Raw genomic sequence first — 21,383 nt, 5'->3', positions numbered from 1 at the left:
AACCAGCAAACGAGAGAACAATTGAATTCAAGTTTGTTTAATATTTAAAATAAAGTGTTACTTAAGTACCTGATGAGTTTGAGTCCGGATATTCTCTTAAGTGTATGCCACATTGAAAAGACAGTGCAGTTCAGATTGTGGATCGTAATATGATTTTTGGAAAGATTGCCCAACCCTAATTTGACTAATCAAGTTTTCAAGTTTATGTAGGATTCATTAACCCTTTGGCGAGCTACTTGGAAAAGGGTTGCTAGCTACCAGTAGCTCGTGAGAAACATGTTGGAGACCCCTGGTTTAGAGCATCTTAAACCTGTATGCTGTAAAGACTGTGTAAACTGTAAGAGCCAACATCTGTTAAGTTTAAATTGGGTAGGGTTGGCCTTAATTGATATGACCAAATTATTCACTGAAGTGACCCAAATTATCCCTTTAATTGAACAGATTGTTAGTTAATAACCCTTATTTCACACTAAAATATCAGGGGTCGGATTAACTTGAACATAAAATAAATTCAAGACTACAAAATTGTAGTACTTTTTACTCAGGATACTTTCCCATATACTATTACAATCCATAGAGAGATGTCTAAATTCACCATAAAGAATGTGTATTAAAAGAAAGTCGGACATAAACTAAACACTCACTTATAGTATTTGACTTACAGTATGTAATTAAAGATTCTATCACAGAGCAAAAATATTTTAAATACACATGCTTGCACAGATCACAATCACTCACACAAAGATAAAACTATTCAATGACTTAGCTTGGACTTGTCAAATGTTTTCTTTCAATCAGGTTAAAAGAATGTTCAAGAAAAACAGGTTTACATTACTTACTTAAGGAAACTCTCTAAAATGGCTTGAAAGTTGTAAAGGAAACATTTATAAAGCTAAGGAAAAATATCGAGATCTGGTTCACATCTGAAGTGAAAGTCACTTGTGAGGCCCAAAAGCATACATAATACATCTTGTTTACAAATTTCTTTCTCCTGAACTGCATCAAAACTGTATGTTTATGTTTCTGCATGAGCAGAACTACCACCAAATATTTCCAATTGTACTATAAAAACAATAAGTTGAACTGAATTATTATAGGAGGTAAGGATGGTTTAGTGTTTAGTGCTAAGTGTTTCACAGATCCAGTGTTCAGTGCTCTAGTCCTGGGTCCATAGCATATTCTCCCCATGCACTGGTGGATCTTTCTCTGGATATTCTGGTTATCTTACCACATCTCAAAGACCTGTATTTTAGGTTAATTGGCCTGAAAGAAGTATTAATTGTAAAGGACTGCAAACCTCTTCAGAGTTGGTTCTTGGCTTGGGCTAGGCTCTGGTCTTCATAAACATGAATTAGATAAGCAGATTAGAACCCAGCCACAGAGGATGCACAAACCAGTGTGTTCTTCATGCCACTCCCAAGCCCGGATAAATGGGGAAGGTTACGTCAGGCATCCGGTGTAAAATTTTGCCAAATCAATATGCAGACAACAATACAAATTTCCATACCAGATCAGTCGAGCCCCAGGTTAACAACGACCGCCACCAGTACTGTTAGCCAACAGGGTGCTGGCGGAAATTGGGCTACTGTTGGCCGAAAAAGAAGAACAAGGAGAAGAAGAGGGGAAGACGTGTCCGGAGGCAGGAGGAGAGGAGGAACATAAAGAGAGTGGAACTGAGGGTAGGAACTTTGAATGTTGGCAGTATGACTGATAAGGGGAAAGAGTTAGCAGATATGATGGAGAGAAGGAAGGTTGATATATTGTGTGTGCAAGAGACCAAATGAAAGGGGAGTAAAGCCAGGTGGATTAGATGTGGATTCAAATTGTTCTATCATGGTGTGGATAGGAGGAGAAATGGAGTAGGGGTTATTCTTAAGAACAGTAGGTAAAGTGTGTTTTGGAGGTGAAGAGTGTGTCAGAGTAATGATTATGAAGCTGAAAATTGGAGGTGTGATGATGAATGTTGTTAGTGCATATGCCCCGCAAGTTGGGTGTGCAATGGATAAGAAATAAGATTTTTGGAGTAAGTTGGATGAAGTGATGAACAGTGTACCCAAGGGACAGAAAGTGGTTATTGGAGCGGATTTCAATGGACATGTTAGTGAAGGGAACTGAGGATATGAGGAGATAATAGGTACGTATGGTGTCAAGGAGAGGAATGAAGGTCAGATGATAGTGGATTTTGCCAAAAGGATGGACATGGCTGTGGTGAATATGTATTTTAAGAAGAGGGAGGAACATAGGGTTACGTACAAGAGTTTAGGAAGATGCACACAAGTAGATTACATCCTATGCAGAAGAGTCAATCTGAAAGAGATTGAAGACTGCAAAGTGGTGGCAGGGGAAAATGTAGTTAAGCAGCATAGCATGGTGGTCTGTAGGATGATGATGGAGATCAAGAAGAAGAAGAGAGTGGGGGCAGAGCCAAGGATCAAATGGTGGAAGTTGATAAAGGAAGACTGCAAGGTTGAGTTTAGGGAGAAGGTGAGACAGGCACTGGGTAGTAGTGAAGAGTTACCAGACAGTTGGGAAACTACAGCAAATGTAGTAAGGGTGACAGCAAGAAGGGTGCTTGGCATGACATCTGGACAGAGAAAGGAGGAAAAGGAAACCTGATGGTGGAATGGGGAAGTACAGGAGAGTATACAGAGGAAGAGGATGGCAAAGAAGAAGTGGGATAGTAAGAGAGATGCAGAAAGTAGACAAGAGTACAAGGAGATAAGGCGCAAGGTGAAGAGACAGGTGGTGAAGGCTAAAGAAAAGGCGTATGATGAGTTGTATGAGAGGCTGGACACTAAGGAGGGAGAAAAGGACCTGTACCAATTGGCTAGACAGAGGGACAGAGCTGGGAAAGATGTGCAGCCAGTTAGGATAATAAAGGATAAAGATGGAAACGTACTCACAAGCAAGGAGAATGTGTTGAGCAGATGGAAAGAGTACTTTGAGAGGCTGATGAATAAAGAGAACAAGAGAGAGAGAAGAGGTTGGTTGGATTATGTGTAGATAGTGAATCAGGAAGTGCAATGGATTAGCAAGGAGGAATTAAGGACAGCCATGAAGAGGATGAAAAATGGAAAGGCCGTTGGGCCAGATGGTATACCTGTGGAAGCATAGAGGTGTTTAGGAGAGATGGCAGTAGAGTTTTTAACCAGATTGTTTATTGGAATCTTGGAAAGTGAGAGGATGCCTGAGGAGTGGAGAAGAAGTGTACTGGTGCCAATATTTAAGAATAAGGGGAATATGCAGGACTGTAGTAACTACAGAGGGATAAAATTGATAAGCCACACCATGAAATTATGGGAAAGAGGAGTGGAAATTAGGTTAAGAAGTGAGGTGATGATTAGTGAGCAGCAATATGGTTTCATGCCAAGATAGAGCACCACAAATGCGATGTTTGCTCTGAGGATGTTGATGGAGAAGTATAAAGAAGGCCGGAAGGAGTTGCATTGCATCTTTGTGGATCTGGAGAAAGTATATGACAGGATACCGCGAGAGGAGTTGTTGTATTATATAAGGAAGTTGGGAGTGTCATAGAAGTATGTAAGAGTTGTACAGGATATGTACGAGGGAAGTGTGACCGTGCTGAGGTCTGTGGTGGGAGTGATGGATGCATTCAAGGTGAAGGTGGGATTACATCAGGGAATGGCTCTGAGCCCTTTCTTATTTGCAATGGTGATGGATAGGTTGACAGATGAGAGTAGACTGGAGTCCCCGTGGACTATGATGTTTGCTGATGACATTGTGATCTGTAGCGATAATAGGGAGCAGGTTGAGGAGACCCTGGAGAGGTGAATATATGCTAAAGAGAGGAGATGAATGAAGGTCAGTAAGAACAAGACAGAATACATGTGTGTAAATGAGAGGGAGGTCAATGGAATGGTGAGGATGCAAGAAGTAGAGATGGCGAATGTAGATGAATTTAAATACTTAGGATCAACAGAGTAATGGGGATTGTGGAAGAGAGGTGAAAAAGGGAGTGCAGGCAGGGTGGAATGGGTGGAGAAGAGTGTCAGGAGCAATCTGTGACAGATGAATATCAGCAAGAGTGAAAGGGAAGGTCTACAGGACGGTACTGAAACCAGCTATGTTATATGGGTTGGAGATGGTGGCACAGACCAGAAAGCAGGAGACAGAGCTGCAGGTAGCAGACTTAAAGATGCTAAGATTTGCAGTGGATGTGATGAGGATGGATAGGATTAGAAATTAGTACATTAGAGGGTCAGCTCAAGTTGGACGGTTGGGAGACAAAGTCAGAGAGGTGAGATTGCGTTCATTTGGACATGTGCAGAGGACAAATGCTGAGTATATTGGAAGAAGGATGCTAAGGATACAGCTGCCAGGGAAGAGAAAAAGAGGAAAGCCTAAGAGAAGGTTCATGGATGTAGTGAGAGAGGACATGCAGGTGATGGGTGTAACAGAACAAGATACAGAGGACAGGGAGATATGGAAGAATATGATCCACTGTGGCAACCTCTAACGGGAGCAGCCGAAAGAAGAAGATGATAAGCAGATTAGAAACTGAATGGATGAAAGAATTGTTATATCATAGCATACAGACCAACATATGAAAGTCATGTAACTCCTGAGTGAATATTGAAACTTTCTAGCAAGGTCACTGGCCAACAGCCTATCACCTAAATTTATAGGATCCAAATTACAAATTCTGTCAACTGGGAGTGTTTTAATCTTTACACTTAGATGATTCTGGGATGACATTTTTCACACACTGTTTGAGATCTAAACTCAGATCAGTTCAGATCAGATTAGACAATGTTATCTATGGGAAGATTTGTTGTCACATCCTAAACTAATTTGTTCACACAAAGACTCATTTTGCTTAATTAAAATCATCCTAATCCATCTTTCATGATTCAATGGCAAAGTAAGGTCTTATATTTAATCATTTTTTTTTGTTGTTTTCCTGTCACAAAATAGTTGTACAGCCACATTGCTTCCGTTTGTGTATCTTTGATTACACTGTGCATTATTGTATCTGTTTTGTTCTCTTAAATAAACTAAAATGAAAAAAATGTCCATGATTTCTAGAGCAGATCAAAAGAGGTCCCCAATTCCTTATGTAAAAAACAACAACAAATGACATTTGACATGTGACAAATATGGTATCTACTTCTATGTTAAATTCTACTTGCTCCTGGGACATTATTTGTAATATTGTTGGTTAGACATTATATACAGTCCCATTCTGGACCTATAGAATATTACAATTATTACAACCAGGCAAAAGCCGAACCATTAATAAAAACAAAAAGACAAATGCATCAACCAACATTATGTAAACCGATTCTTAAAGAAGCTAATGGTCTACAGTGGGTATAAAATAGATTGTAATTGGCAAACCAAAATACAAGGTCAATCAGAGGGAGGGACAGGTTTTGGCATCACATAAACATTACTGGAAGACTGGTAATGGTAATGATGGTTAGGCACTGTCTCTATTATAAAAATTGCACTGGTGAGGTCCAGAAGGAAAGATAATGCAATGGATGATACCAATTTACCTTTCAATAATTTCCTCTCGATTACTCTGTCATTTGTATTGTCTCCAATTAGGAAGACTAGTGGTCTTCAGCCACAAAGGGAGAAACAGGACATACTACTGAAGAAAATCTAGACAATTCATCCCATGTGGCTTTAGCATGATGCCTTTTCACAGACAGTGACAATAACAGGACAAGAACAAAATTCATAATGGATACTATGAATAATGTTGCATTTCCATAACACAGGTGTTGACCTATGATCTGAAGTAATATTGACAAACCCCACGATTAATGTCATAGGCATTAAGATGCTTCTATATTCTACCCATCCTCCAATATATTTATTTCTCTAGGCCTTCCCGGATCATTCACAGATGTTTAGGTAACATTCTTAGTGGCATCATTCCATTATGACATATGCATGGTTAATGTGTCACTGTGCATCAGGATTTCCACCTAGCTAAGAAGATCAATTATTTGGACGCTATCAAAATAACATAATTGTTTTAACAGATGCATTGTTGAGGAATTCTTCATGTGCCATAACAGCAGTATAATCATCACAAGGTCATCATGGTCTTTTTCCGGAGCACAATGCACAACCCTCTAGTGCCAGTTTTGAGAGTAAGAAACTAACATGCATTCCAGGCTACAATTTTTTGTCAGTATTAAATGTACATTAGGACATTACATTTTTGTGTAATGCATATTTCATGCCCTATCACCATTTAGCAATGTGTACAAAAAAATAGTGGCAGGATTGTTTGGAAGCGAGTACTGGAAACTGGCAAAAGAAGAAGTGCTGTAAAAGTAAACAAAAAATAACTGGTGGAGTCAAACTTGTCCCATAAGACCCTATTGATTTCTAACCCAAGAACAGCAATTAATACGGTGCATATTGCAAAAGCCTGCTAGGTTTCTTTGTGATTAGCTGTAATTTATATAACAGCTGTCACTTCCCAAACTGGCTCCTATGCCTTCTGAGAAGCACAAAGAGGGCATGTACAGCAATGGGTGCCAAGGAAACAATCAACAGCTGTAATCCTGTCATAACAGAAAAGCCAAACAAGTGGCTGATTTGTCAAGCACTAGTAGAAAAACAAAAAAGGGTAAGCCAACATGGCAAAACTACTTCATACTGACTGACAGGAATGACCCAAACTGATCTCTCTCAATACCCCAAATAATGCTAAAGATGTGGTATATATAAAACTAGTATGTTTAAGCCATGAAAAACCCTCAAAGAAACAGTTATCTCTAGCAGTCTTTAAGCAGGCTGCTTCATTTTTTGGGAAGCAGCGTTTCCTCTGAACGAGGAGGTAGTTTCCTTTTGCTACTTGGTAACCCAGTGGTTTTATGTTAGCTTGCTCTCATGCTTTTAGAATCCCTCTCCATCTCATTTAGGGGATTAGACAGCCTCAGAAGATACCAAGTTGTATAGCGCCCGACCCAGCACAGACTACGCAGAGGCACGTGTTCACACTCAAAGGGCTTTTTATTTTCTTCAGCCATGGGCACACGCCTTCCCTGTGTCCCACAGGCCCAACACAGTCTAAAGCACAAAATAACCCACACAACCAAACGCTTCCTGGCACCACCACTCCTCCCAGGCAACCTCATCCTCTTCCTCCCGATTCTGGCCTTGATTGCTGGGAGGCAGGCCCTTTTATACCCCACCCGGAAGTGTTCCAGGTGCCTGACCAGCTGGTCTTAATTGCACCTCCAGGTGGGGCTAATAAACCGTCCCGCGTGGTGGCTGGTTGTCCGCAGCACCCCCTAGCAGCCACCCCATCTCTCAACCGGGCTGTTGTGGTGGACTCCATGTCCCATGGAGCCACGGGGAAGATTGAGGAGGGATCTACGGCCAGGGAGGCTGCCCCCAAGCGCCCCGGGGAAGGTACTGCAATGTACATGATGGCTCCCCCAGGACGTATGCAGCAGAGCGTCCCGGCCGGGCATGGGACCCGGCTGTCCGTCACAGTATTTACAATATGCAATAATATCCACTGTCATGGACGGCTGGAGGTTCAGTCCGGTCAGGACGTCCCTGAAAGAAAAGGAGGAGGAAGAGTAGACTTTTCAGGGCACTGCATCCCCCAGGACGATATGTGGCAGCTCCCCTGGACGGCAATGGTTCCCTAGACTCCCTCAGAGCATCCTGGGACATGGAGTCCATTTCCTCAGCCTTGTTGGGTGCCATGGGTGCCGCCAGGGGGAGCTCACAAAGGACCTGGAGACTCCTACTATTACGATAACCCGGAAGTACTTTGGAGTCACAAGAACGGAAGCCAGCAGTACTTCAGGACTGCATAAGGAAGGATGATGTGGCATTAACCCAGAAGAAAAGATGGAGTACTTCCGGGTTATAAACTATTTAAAGGACTTTGGGAAACCCAGCGAGAGAGCGGGAGTTGGGAGGTTGGGTGACGAAGCTGCTGGGAGTGGAGGATTGTTATTATTATTGATTATTGTATTATTATTATTATTGAGTATTGGAGAATTGTGAAGGGTGTGGTGCTTTGTGCACTGTACAAGAAGAGAAATATTAAAGAAATCTTCTTCGTGCTTTTACACGTGTATCCTGGACGTCTGTTTGGTGAGTTTCACGGGGCAACAGTGACCCCTAGCATCCACACCACGTATCTATTCAACCCTTATAGCCTTTTCCCCCCATTACAAGATCACACTTTAACATACAGTGATAACTTGGAAAGAGAGTAACTTCGTTTTCGAGTGTTTTGCAAGACAAGCTAAAATTTTTCATAAATTTTAACTTGCTAAACGAGCAAGGTCTTGCAATATAAGTACAGTAATCCCTCGCTATATCGCGCTTCGACTTTCGCGGCTTCACTCCATCGCAGATTTTAAATGTAAGCATATCTAAATATATATCACGGATTTTCACTGGTTTTGGATTTCTGGACAATGGGTCTTTTAATTTATGGTACATGCTTCCTCAGTTTGTTTGCCCAGTTGATTTCATACAAAGGACGCTATTGGCGGATGGCTTAGAAGCTACCCAATCAGAGCATGTATTAGATATTAATTAAAACTCCTCAATGATATAAGATATGCTTCCCGCGCAGTGCTTGATTGTTTGCTTTTCTCGTTCTCTCTCACTCTCTCTGACATTCTCTGCACCTGACGGAGGGGATGTGAGCAGAGGAGCTGTTTGCACAGAGGCTGTTTGCCTAGAGGATACGGACGCTCCTCTACAAAATGCCGCTTTATCGCGGTGCTTCGGCATACTTAAAAGCACGTATTGATTTTTTGATTGTTTGCTTTTATCTCGCTCTCTCTCTGACATTCTCTGCTCCTGACGGCGCTCCTTTGAAGAGAAGATATGTTTGCATTCTTTTAATTGTGAGAAAGAACTGTCATCTCTGTCTTGTCATGGAGCACAGTTTAAACTTTTGACTAAAGGGTGTTATTTCATGTCTAGAGGGCTCTAATAATGTTAACAGTGTGGGAGAGTTTATAAGGGCTTAAAATATATAAAAATAACCATACAAACATATGGTTTCTACTTCGCGGATTTTCATCGATCGCGGGGGGTTCTGAAACGCAACCCCCGCGATCGAGGAGGGATTACTGTAGTACATATACGCTTTATCCGCTGAATGTCACATGGGGATTGTAGGCTGAGTCTCAGTACTTTAGCAAAACCAGCTTTATTCAGCTTGAAACATGAACAGCACAGTTATTTATTGTAGCAGGATCTGCCACTCTCCTATACACAGGCACAGCAGTCAGGCAGGGTCATGGCTAGGTTAGTGGCTAAGTAATACTGTGCTCTTGCATTTATAATGTTCCTTGCATCACCCATGGACGGCAGGGAGCTTATAGCTTGACTGCGATCTTTTTGGATTCTCTTTTACGCCAAACTGCTACAGCGCTGGAAGCCTGTGGTTGCTTGCCTCAGGACGCTCTTCCGCGTGTTGTCCTGTTGGGGGGAATCCTTACAGTGCATAAAGCATTTTTTTTAATTTTGTGTACAAGTGTAGTGACTCCAGGCAAAAGCAACTGTCACTGGATAGATTTCCTTGTTAAAGTCGCAAAAAAAGAAAGATTCCAGTGAGCCAACAGATAACAGTGATTCCATTAGAGAGAAGATTTTGTATTAATCATTTTTATATAAATATTTGTGGGTTGTGAAACAAATTATCTGACTTTCCATTATTTCTTATGGAGAAATTCGCTTTGATATACGAGTGCTTTGGATTACAAGCACGTTTCCGGAAAGAATTATGCTCGCAAACCGAAGTTCCACTGTGTTTGAGAAATAAGTACATTTATGTAAGTCGGATCAGAGAGTTTTAATGGGTAGTAATAATTCTTTAAATCTATATAGCATTTTCTTGCTACTCAAACTGCTTCCATGCAGGGAGCAACCTGGGACGCGAACCCATGATCTCCTTTTTGCGTGGCAGTCTACTTGCATGTCCAGCCAATATTCACCCCATGACCATTCTCCGACTAACAAGAATGTAAGTACATAACCACAATATACAAACTTAAGTGAATATTTTTATATTATATACTGTATATATACTGTATCTGTATATTAACAGTTTAGGATTTGGAAAGAATATATAAGTAAGGCAAAAATACAAAATGTTATATTTTACATTAGGTTATTTCTGTATGCATACAGTAAATGCTGTATATGCACACACAGAGGGGTACAAGTACACATTAATACTAGAATACCACCTTCCCAGCCGCAAAGCCCTGTTTTGACATCTCCTTCCATCGTACTTTTAGTGTTTTCATCCATTTCATTTTCTATTTTAATACAAGTATTGATTTGTTTACTGCCTTGCCGTCTATGCTGCCGCAGTAGGCTCTGGTCCCCACAGCCTGAATGAGTTAAGCAGGCAAGAAAATGTTGCATCATATTAAGCTATGTTCACATAACAGTATATTACAGGGCTTAGAACTACAAGTGCATTTTATGAAAGTAAACTTAATTGAATTTTAATAGTTTCACAAACCTTTTCTAAGCTTTTTTACAAAACATTAATTCACAATGTCTAAACATTCTGAACTGAGAAACTGTTAAACCCATTGAGTAAGAGGCTCAAGTACACATAGAAATTTATCCCTAGGAAAACAAATTTGTTAAATGAACAAAAATCCAGTATTAAAGATTACTATCGCCCTTGATGTTCCCATTATACAATAAATCAGTTCCTTTTCAAGCTCTTAGTTATTTGGATAATTTTAACAAATTATTGGTCTTTTACTAATATGAATAGCTAGAGGAGGAACTTAGTGCAGTTGCTTATCTCCATTCATTGAGCAATACTGATTGTGATTTTATGCCAGCAATGGTGTTTTGCATTCTTTTGGTAATTTCAGTTTATTTTAATTAATATGCAGTATTGGCATTTAGTGGGTAACTGTGTGGTATGGCATTGCTACTTGTTGAGAAAGAGGGGATTGTATTTACTGCACTAAATTTTGTACTTGTTGGGATTGTTGTTTTTTTATTTTTCAGAATCCCTTTTGTTATTAAAAAAAAAATCATAGTTTTACATTAAAAAACAACCATTACATAATTACTCCATATTTCTCTGACATTCCAATTTATCAGTAAAACTCCAAACATGCTCTCCATCCTGGTCTTAAGCAGCCAACAATTTTACCTTGGGACAGACAGAGATTTTAACTGTCTATCAGGTACTTCTCTTAAAATGGTAGGTTGAAGAAATATGAATTACAGTTAGTCACAGACCCTCAACAACTAACATTAGCACATAAATCAACTTTAACATCACTTGAATTGGACTCTGCTCTCTATGAAAGTTATTGAGGTACCACATGCATATTTGGGCTACGTTTTTACATATAAGATATTGTAAAGTGCAGTTAAAAAATGTCTATTTCATGTAGTCTACTAATTCACATCATTGCATATATTATATGAATGTGACCTAATATTACAAATATTTAATAAACAAAAATGTGATAACTAACACTTTGATGAAGCAACTAAAAAATCTAAAATGCACCAAGTTTCAAATCAGTTAACTATGTCCCTAAACACACATGAATGTTACATCATGCATACACTTCCTAAAATATTTTTTGTAATACTTGATTACTAGAACTCAATCAGATTTATTCTGATTATTACTAAGACAGCACCATAAAACTTCAGATACAGGCTATCTACCCACCCTAATTACTGATTCACATACATTTATTGTTGCAATTTTTTTCAAAAAAGTTTTTTTATGTACAGCACACTTTATGTGCTGAGGTGAATTTGCATCACGCTTATACATCCAATATTCATCCACCCATTTTTCAAACTATTTTTTCCTGTTTGTGGTCACAACCAGCAGGAGAACTATATCCAATAATAATTCAAAATACAATTGTTACTTACACATACAAAGTAAAGGCACAGCTTCTACTTATCTATTAGATTGATATTTTATATCTGAATGCATGTATGTCTGCACCAGGTCTACATATTTTCCATATTCAAATAAAAAGAATGGCATGGACTATTATGCTGTAGTTAAGGATTGTCAAATTCATTGTTTTTAACTGTCATTGTTGGAAAAACAAAACAATTAATGGGTCTAAGTATTTAAAATCAAATCAAATAACTTAAAGTCAAAAGAAATCTGCTCATTTGGCAGCAATAATTGGCTACTAACCAACTAAGAAATTGGCTGGAATTAAGGCCTGCAGCCACTGCAGCCATCCAGGATTTGAGTTTGACACCCTTCTTCTAGTTCAGGGGTGGCAAACTCCGATCCTGGAGAGTCACAGTAGCTACAGGTTTTCATTCTATTTTCTTAATTAGTAACTAGTTTTTGCTACTAGCTAACTTCATTTCATTGATTTGCTATTTAAGACTCAGACTCAAATCAGGGCTGAGCAAATTCTCTCCTGGAGGGCCATAGTGGTTTCAGGTTTTTGTTCCAACTCAGTTGATTCATGGGAAATCTTTCACTGCTGGTAAAGCACTTATTGCTCAAGTTGCCTTTTTCTGCTTCATTTTAGTTGTCACACTTGTTAAGATTTTGAACCCTTTTAATTGCTTATTTTAGCTTTAAACAACTGTATTTATTGTTTTAAATGCTTATTAAAAATAAGATGCAAATGACAAAAGAACCCGCAGTTCTACATCTAGCTTGTCTCCATTTCCACCATTGTGTATTCATCATTCACTATTTGGTTTAATTACTTAGAAGGAAACTGAAGAGAAAGTGAAGAAAATCATTCCTCCATTTTAGGCTTTAAATCACTTGGATGATACATGTATCATTAGAAAGGAAAATAAATCAATGATTTAAGAATTAATTGACATGGTATAGTTAAAACACTAACAAGTCATGAAATAAAATAAGATCGGTTATTGGCGAGGATTGGCTTATAATTAAGCAGCTGGGGTGGAACAAAACCCTGCAGCCACGGTGGCCCTTTAGGATCGGAGTTGGCCACACCTGCTCTAGTTAATCTGTTCATTTTAAATTTTAACCATTTACTTCTTCACAGTAACACACATCATACAAGAATAATTACTAAATGGGAGGCCCATTAATCTCAGGTCACAAATAAACACTTCCAATGGGGTCAGTTGTCACTGCGCTTAGAAGTATGTCTTCACTACAGGAAGAAGTTAAGAGTCCATTCAAGAAACTGCAGCAAACATTGAGATGACACTTAAACTACACATAGTGGCTAGCCAAGGCCAAAGATAAATGTGGGTCACAGATTCTTAGAAATAGCAATACTGTGAATGTCATCATGATGCCACTCTTATCCTAACAAATTAGAATGTTATATTTATGAATGTTGACTGCCAAAAGCTACTTCCAAAAATAAAATTGTGTACTACAAGATAGAGTTTCATTCAGAGAAAGATGATCTGCTTCAGCCTGGAAGTGCTCTTACAGTCTTTTAAAATTTCTTCTGCCCTTGGAATACTCAATAGCACTATTTACATAGCTTTAGTTACTGAGTTTCAGATCTTCAAGAGATGTGAACCATTTCTCAAACATAATCTCAATAATGTAACAATTGCATCATTTCTTTCACAAACCATAAACATTCAACATTTCAAGTCAAACAGTAATAAATAAAGCTGATTTGGCCTTCACTGTTGCTGTCTTTGTAGACCTAATAATGTTTATATAGGATTAAAAGAATACAATATTCACAAATTACCTTAATCCAATTCATTCTGACAGAGTTGTGGCTTACCCTTTGAGCACCAAAGTACAAAACACAAATCAGTCTTGGCCCGGAGTGCCAGTCCATCATACATCATATTTACACACCCACCTACACAAGACCGACTTAGTGTCACCAAGCAATCCACCACAAATCCTTGTCATTAAAACTGGAGTACCCAGATAAAAACAACTGAGACAGAGTGAAATGTATAAATTCCAACTGACCATGGAAGTAAAGCTTTGGGCTTTTGGAACCATGAGGCAGCAGTGCTAACCCCTGCATTACCAAGCCACCCTTTTGACATAACATTAATGGTATTTTGTTAGAAATAATAGTAGAAAAGACTACAAATATGCACACACTTGAATTATGGGGAGGAACTTTCACTCTAATCTGATGAAGAATGTATGGTGACAGCAATTAAACCTAAAATGTTATCAAGCTCCTGATCAGCTTAACTTTGTACGTAGATGCCTGCACATTTTTTAAAATAAAGTGATAGTGGGGATTTAACAAATATTACATCAGTTGTTTTCATAAGACATTCATGGCTCTCGCTCATCTGGACAATAAAGACACATACATTTGAATGCTGTTTATCGACTTCAGCTCAGCATTCAACACGATCATTTCTCACCAGCTGACGGAAAAGCTAAGCCTGCTGGGACTGAACACCTACCTCTGTAACTGGATTCTGGACTTCTTGACTGAGAGACTTCAGACAGTCAGGACTTGAAACAACATCTCCAGAACCACCACACTGAGCACTGGAGCCCCTCACGGATGTGTGCTCAGTCCATTACTGTTCACACTGCTGACTCACTACTGTGCAGCAACGCACATCTCTAATCACATTGTAAAATTTGCCGATGACATGACTGTGGTGGGTCTCATCAGCAACAACAATGAGTCAGCATACAGAAAGGAGGTGTAGTGGTTAAAAGACTGGTGTAAAGCCAATAACCTGTCTCTGAATGTAGACAAAACAAAGGAGATGATTGTTAACTTTAATAAGACTAAGAGTGACCATCTGCCACTGAACATTGATGGCTCAACTGTGGAGGCCATCAATAGCACCATATTCCTGGGTGTCCACCTGGCAGAGAACCTCACCTGGTCTCACAACACCAGCTCTTTAGCCAAGAAAGCCCAGCAGTGACTCTACTTCCTGAGCAGGCTGAGAAAAGTCCATCTTCCACCAGCTATTCTAACAACATTCTACAGAGGAACCATAGAGAGCATCCTAAGCAACTGCATCACTGTCTGGTTTGGAAATTGCACGGTCAGGGATCGCAAAGCTCTACAACAGATAGTAAAGACAGCTGAGGAGATCATCAGTGTCTCTTTTCCCTCCATCATGTATATTTACACCACACGCTGCATCCGCAAAGCCACCAGCATTGTGAATGATCCAACACACCCTTCACATTCACTGTTTACACTCCTGCCATAGAGAAAAAGGTACCAAAGCATTCAGGCCCTCACCACCAGAATGTGCAACAGTTTCTTCCCCCAAGCAGTCTGACTCCTGAACACTCATGGACCGGACTGATATCTGATATATGTGTTCAGTTCTGCAGTGTTACACATGTTTGCACATTTGACTCACAAGCACCTTGTTATATATTATGTGTCATGAATCCTTTGCTGTCCTGTGTTTTATGTAGCACCATGGTCCTTTCGTTTCACTGTATGCTGTACTGCTGTACAGGTATATGGATGAAATGACAATAAATACCCTTGAATCCTTGAATAATACCTTCAGTTTGAGAGCAAACAACGGAAATTCTAAAAGATTGGGCCATTTTACATGTGCTGCTAGGGATGACAGTACCAACATTTTACTCAGCCCATCTCCTTGTCCTATTGAGGATAATGGGGTGGTGGAGCACAGCCAATCTCAGCAGCATCGGCAGTGAATCAGGACCCAACTTGGATCGGAACAACAGCCCATAGCAGAGCACATCTGCATTTGTGTTTTGTCGACTTTTCAGAAGTATTGCTTCCGTTTTGCGCATAACTGCAATGGAAACGCGGTTAGTACTCTTTAGCATATGGGAAAAAAAAATGGACAAAAACCCCAGCTACAACAAATATTATTAAGTAGTCATAAAGGGTCCCCACGACCATAATGGACCCAAATGGTTTGCGAATCCCATGTTAAAAATGTATAGTACTCTGAGCGGGTCTCAGCTCACACCAATTAAACATTATTTTCCATCAGTGTTTTTTTTTTTTTATACTCCAAAGCCACTCAACTTGCACTAACAGAGGTATGTCACTTTAACAGATTATTTTGCAAAATTGTCATTAAATATGTCGTCGCCTCTTAAATAGGTAAAAAAGAAATATTTGAAAATGACCCAGCAATCGTCCTAGCAGTAAAAAATCATTACGGTGCTTTTAGATTTAAAGTTTGCACATAGACACCTTATGTCAGGAGCGGCTGAGTGACACTATATTCATAAAGATAAAAACTCACCAATATCACCCATAATGCTCACACTGGCGACGAACAGCCAGTGCAAAAGTCACATCAGTTTAAGGTGTATTAAAATATATACGTTCAACATCGATGCTGTTGCTTAATGTCATCTGTTTTTATTATTGTCTACTTGCGTCACGGCAAACTGCGGAGGTCAAAGTTTACACGAGTCTTAGCTAAATGAATCTTGGGACTTGTGGTTTGTATGGGGCTGCAACTCTTAACGGAGGCCATTACAGGCATTCAATCGTCTACTTCGATACTGCCAAATAAATACCTAAATAAAAACACATATATACAACCAGAATGCATTTTTATTAAAGAGAAATTTATTCTACCTTGTGTAGCGCTACACAACTAATCAACAAAGGATTGGAAAAATGTACTGTCCATCATATTTACTATAAATTAATTAGATAAAAAAATTAATTGACGCACACATTAACCAATACGTGTTCTACAGGGGGGCGGGCACATTAGGTATGTATTTCGAGTGCGTAGATATTGAGTCGTGATATTGGAAGTAGCACATTGTCAGTTAACTATACTGTAGTTATGTTATTACCTTAAGTTGATACTTGAATAATTAATGTATGGTTAATACATTTTTCATCAGACTAAAGTTCAGAGTAGTCCTTTTTAACTTGTCTTGTTTCTGCTCATTCTGTAAAATCAGGAAGACTCAAAAGTTTTCCTGTACTCGTTGCTTCGTTTTTTTCGTAATTAAAGTAATGCTATTATTTTAACTTTAATCCATGTGAAGATCCCTTCACAACCCTTGTTGTTAGCGGTGCAAGTAAACAAGTTAGTATGAAATATATTCTGCCGTGTCAAATATTCAGTTCAGTTCAGTACATATCTGTATAAACATAGGTATGCAGATACGCATGAAAGTTATTCGCCATGGGTTTTTTATGTCTTTGCAAGCCAATGGAAAATCGTCGATGCAGAATGCATTATATTTCGTTTAACAACAGCGTTACAAGCATTTTTTTTCTTTTTAGGTCGGTTAAAACCATTACAAATGGACAATGCTGCTGCATTCCGCGCTGCTACCTGGTATGCTCTGCATGCATTCTTACTAATAGGATTTTGGCAGGTACAACCCATTATTTTTTCCGTAAGCACTTTAAATGAACACAAACTGGCATAACTAAATCCAGTCAACTTTATTGTTTAATAGTTGCATTACCGCAGTGCGGCACTTGTCTGCGTTGCTGCCATCTTTATACTTCGTCTTACTCAGTGTTACTGTGAATAACGCAGGACCATCTATATTGGCGAATATATTATAACTCAGTAACAACTAATGAAACCATTTTGATTAAGAAAGTTTAGTACAATTCACATGTACAAGTGGCAAACCCATTCTTTAGTTCAGAACGGTATTAATAAGACGCGTAAATATAATGTATGAGTTTTAGTTTTTGACACGGGAAAATAAATTAAAAATTGGGGAAATTGGCTTAACAATTGGGAATCTTCGACTGCCCTAGCGACCCTGACGGGTTCCCAATGACAGAAAGAAATGAAGGACGCTGTTCTGCGATTGTTGCCATGACCAGCGCATCTCGCTATGCCAGCCAGTGTCAGCAAATCGTATTAAAATTTGAATTCATGCTGTGATGAACAGATACAAGGAGGCACTGCTACTGTTCACAACGTGTTTTTCTTTTTTAATTATGGCACACAAATTATTCAAGTAAAAATCCATCAACAGTTTTGGTGCGCACTTAAACGCACGCCCCGCTGCATACATTGTATCATGTTCGGTCCCGTACATTTATTTATAATTTCGTCACGTGAGGGCTTGTGAGGCCATATTATGCAAGTGCGCTAATTTTACGCTCGAGTGTGAAGCTCTTTGTTCCTTCTTTTTCCCGTAAAGACTGTAGCTGTTCAGCTTTATCTGTACTGTACGCGGAAATCGAACACTCCCAGCAGGCCACGTTGTCCAAGCTAAAGCTGCCGGTGACGTCACTTGGCAGCTGTCCGGCTGTTGGTCAAACAGTCGGCGCTTTGGTGATTCACAGTTCAGTCACCTGCATGGAAAACTGACTGGGCGCCTATGTACTACACTTAAGGTACATGATCACGCTGGCTTACTTAAAGTCTAAGTCGCCCTTTTTAAAGTGGCAAATAGATAAATCAATAAATACATATATTTGTGAACATATCCAGTTGCCGATTAAACGTAACGATTGGAAATGCATATCCGAATTCTTAAAACATTTATAGGTTTATTAGGTAATTCTCCAAAAATTAATTATGACGGCAGCAATAGGATGCTACTCACTGGCCTCATAATTAATGAGTAGAACAACTTTTTAAAAAATTTTCAATGCCTGTGTACAGAGGTTAACTTTGCAGAATACTGTAATTTGTGACAAATTTCCCTTGATGCATAATAAAGTCAAGTACTAAGTGGAAGATCGAGATATTAGCTATAATTCCTGTAAATGTCACAATTTCATATTGCATTTTATTTTAAATGCATATTGAATACCTAATGCCTTTTTTTGGCATACTTGGAAGGCTTACTTCAGGGATCTAATTCTCAGGATTTTCCCACAGTGCTCCAAAATATCTATCATATTGAATAGTAAGTCCTTGGCTATCACCAATGTCAGTGCTCTACTATTTTGTTTTATATACAAACTTTTTACCAAATGCATTTTAATGACTTTACAGTAAATGCCTAAGACAGGTAGAATACATTTGGGTAGCTACATCTGTGAATTTTCCAATAATGCTCAAAAATCTCAGTTCATATATTTTGGTTATATTTCCTATAATGTATGAAAATGTTCACTGCCCTTTCAGTATGCAATGTATATGTATCTTGTTTTGATTTTGATGATTGTAATGGTAAAGACTTTGAAATGTGAATATATTTGTGTTTTGTACCGTTTAAACAAAATTTATTTATTATAAAAAATATCTATGGCTGTCAAAATTGTCATTTTGATCAACCTATACTGTAGCACTTTCAAATTAAACAAAAATGGTAACTAAAGACAAATTCTAAACGTATTCCACTATTGTTTGGTATAATTAATCTTCACTTGTGAACGCTGCCCTTTGAGGAGAAAATAATAAATAATTGCAATATACTCTTTTATATACATATAAAAACACACTTAGATCCTAAAGCATGGCTTTATGTACCTCTCTAAAGAAATATTAGATTTTTTTATTCTACTCCTTTATGTGTTATAATACTACAGTTGTTTTGAATTGCTTCAACCTTGTAGACTAAATACAGCCAAAACAAATATGTAAACCATTTTACTTGAGCATTTACCAAAGCAGTTTCAGAGATGATAGCTCTAGCCTTTGTGTTTTAATGGAGGCCAATAATACTAAGTTCACAAAATATAATTCCTTCATATCAAAAACAGATTTATTAGATCAAAAAAGCTGAATAGGAAGGGGCAAAAAGTTTTGAGGAAATTCAATATAAATGATTACTTTTAATAATAAGTAATATAAACTTCTCAAAGAACTGGATCTGATGTTAAGATTAATCAATGCAATATCTTCATTGGAGAAAGCCATCAAGAAGCCATGGCAGATTGTCAAGCATTTCTGATTAATTAATCAAAGCTACATTCTTTTGTGGATAATACAATTTAAGGCCGATTTTCATATGCAATATCCCTAAATCCTACTAAGAGACATTACTTAATAATGCTCTGGTAAAATGAGGTAATAACTTGTTTAGAGTTTACCTTAGATAGATAGATAGATAGATAGATAGATAGATAGATAGATAGATAGATAGATAGATAGATAGATAGATAGATAGATAGATAGATAGATAGATAGATAGATAGATAGATAGATAGATAGATAGATAGATAGATAGATAGATACTTTATTAATCCCAAGGGAAAATTCACATACTCCAGCAGAAGCATACATAAAGAACACGATTAAATTAAAGAGTTATAAAAATGCAGGTACAACAGACAATAAATTTGTATAATGTTAACGTTTACCACCCTAGTTTGCAGAGGGTCGAGGGCGTGGCGGACCTGTGGCCTCAGGTGGTGAAGCAGCATGGTCTTCATCACATGTGACGTCATAGCGACAGGCCAGAAGTCATTCAGCTCACTAGGATATGATACCTTTGGGACTGGGATGATACAAGATGTTTTCCAAAGCCTCGGGACTCTCCCCTGTTCCAGCACACAGGCTTTCAGCAGTCGTGGCAATACTCCATTTGGACCCACTGCTTTGCTGGCACTAAGTCTCCTCAGCTCTCTGATTACCTGGGCTGCTGTAATTGTGGGTAGGGGGAAACTCTCTTCTATGCTGGTATCAGCAAAAGGATGGGTGGAGGGTGCAGTATTCCAAGGTGAGAGTGGGTTAGGGTGGTCAAACCTGTTAAAGAAGTTGTTCATCTGGTTTGCTCTCTCCATGTCTCTCTCGATGGTGGCACCCTGCTTCGAGCTGCAACCAGTGATGATCTTCATCCCATCCACTTATATATTATGTTATAATTATGACCAATGAACTTTTCTTTCATGAATAATGTGTAAGTGTAGCTGGTTAATTTAAAGTTCATACATTGGATGATCACAGGGGTTCAAAATGTTTTCTGTTACGAAGCCTAGGGTCTCTGCCCCTCTCTCTCTCTAATGTTAGAAACAGCCCCTCTGGAGGGACACATAACATGCAAAATGATTTGCAACATGCTGTTAATTTGGACTATTTCCACAGTGTAATTGCAGCTTGCAGTACCTATGAGGTTAGTCACGTAATACCCCAACATCATGTAACACCCACAACAACAGTCATGAAACACCCATTGAATTCCTGGTTACACTATGGCTAAGCCCTCCTTCAGGCTCATTGAAACTTGAAACAGGCAATAATATTAAAAAGGGACTTTATTTGACCAGTAAGACATAGTTACACGACGCAGACCACACCATCCAGAGTGAGTTCGCACACACACACACACGCACACACACATACACACACACACACACACACCTTTTTCTCCAATTACAGCAGACGCCATGAATTGAGGAACCTGTATAAAGTGGGATTACATAAGCACTTTTGGCAATAATAATCACAAAAAACACTGCTCATTTCTTAATACAATGTCTTGACATGACTTTGGTTTATTCTAGAAAGAGAAGTCAGGCCCAAAGCCTTGTAATAGTAAGAAAAAATATTATTTCTTTGTC

General features: G+C 38.8%; 1 protein-coding gene across 1 annotated transcript in view; it reads right to left on the bottom strand.

Moving 5' to 3' along the window:
- Nucleotides 1-16,322, bottom strand: part of LOC120534086 (ankyrin repeat and SOCS box protein 13-like) — a 51,684-nt gene extending 35,362 nt beyond the window's left edge. Inside the window, exon 1 of the mRNA XM_039761348.1 lies at nucleotides 16,180-16,322. Coding sequence (XP_039617282.1) covers nucleotides 16,180-16,192 — 13 coding nt within the window. The 5' untranslated portion in view covers nucleotides 16,193-16,322. The remainder of the gene's footprint in view (nucleotides 1-16,179) is intronic.
- Nucleotides 16,323-21,383: the final 5,061 nt, after the last annotated feature.

Source organism: Polypterus senegalus, chromosome 8 (assembly GCF_016835505.1).
Source record: "Polypterus senegalus isolate Bchr_013 chromosome 8, ASM1683550v1, whole genome shotgun sequence".
Taxonomy (NCBI): domain Eukaryota; kingdom Metazoa; phylum Chordata; class Cladistia; order Polypteriformes; family Polypteridae; genus Polypterus; species Polypterus senegalus.
The sequence above is the reverse complement of the archived record's forward strand: the minus strand, read 5'-3'. Positions and strand labels throughout refer to the sequence as shown.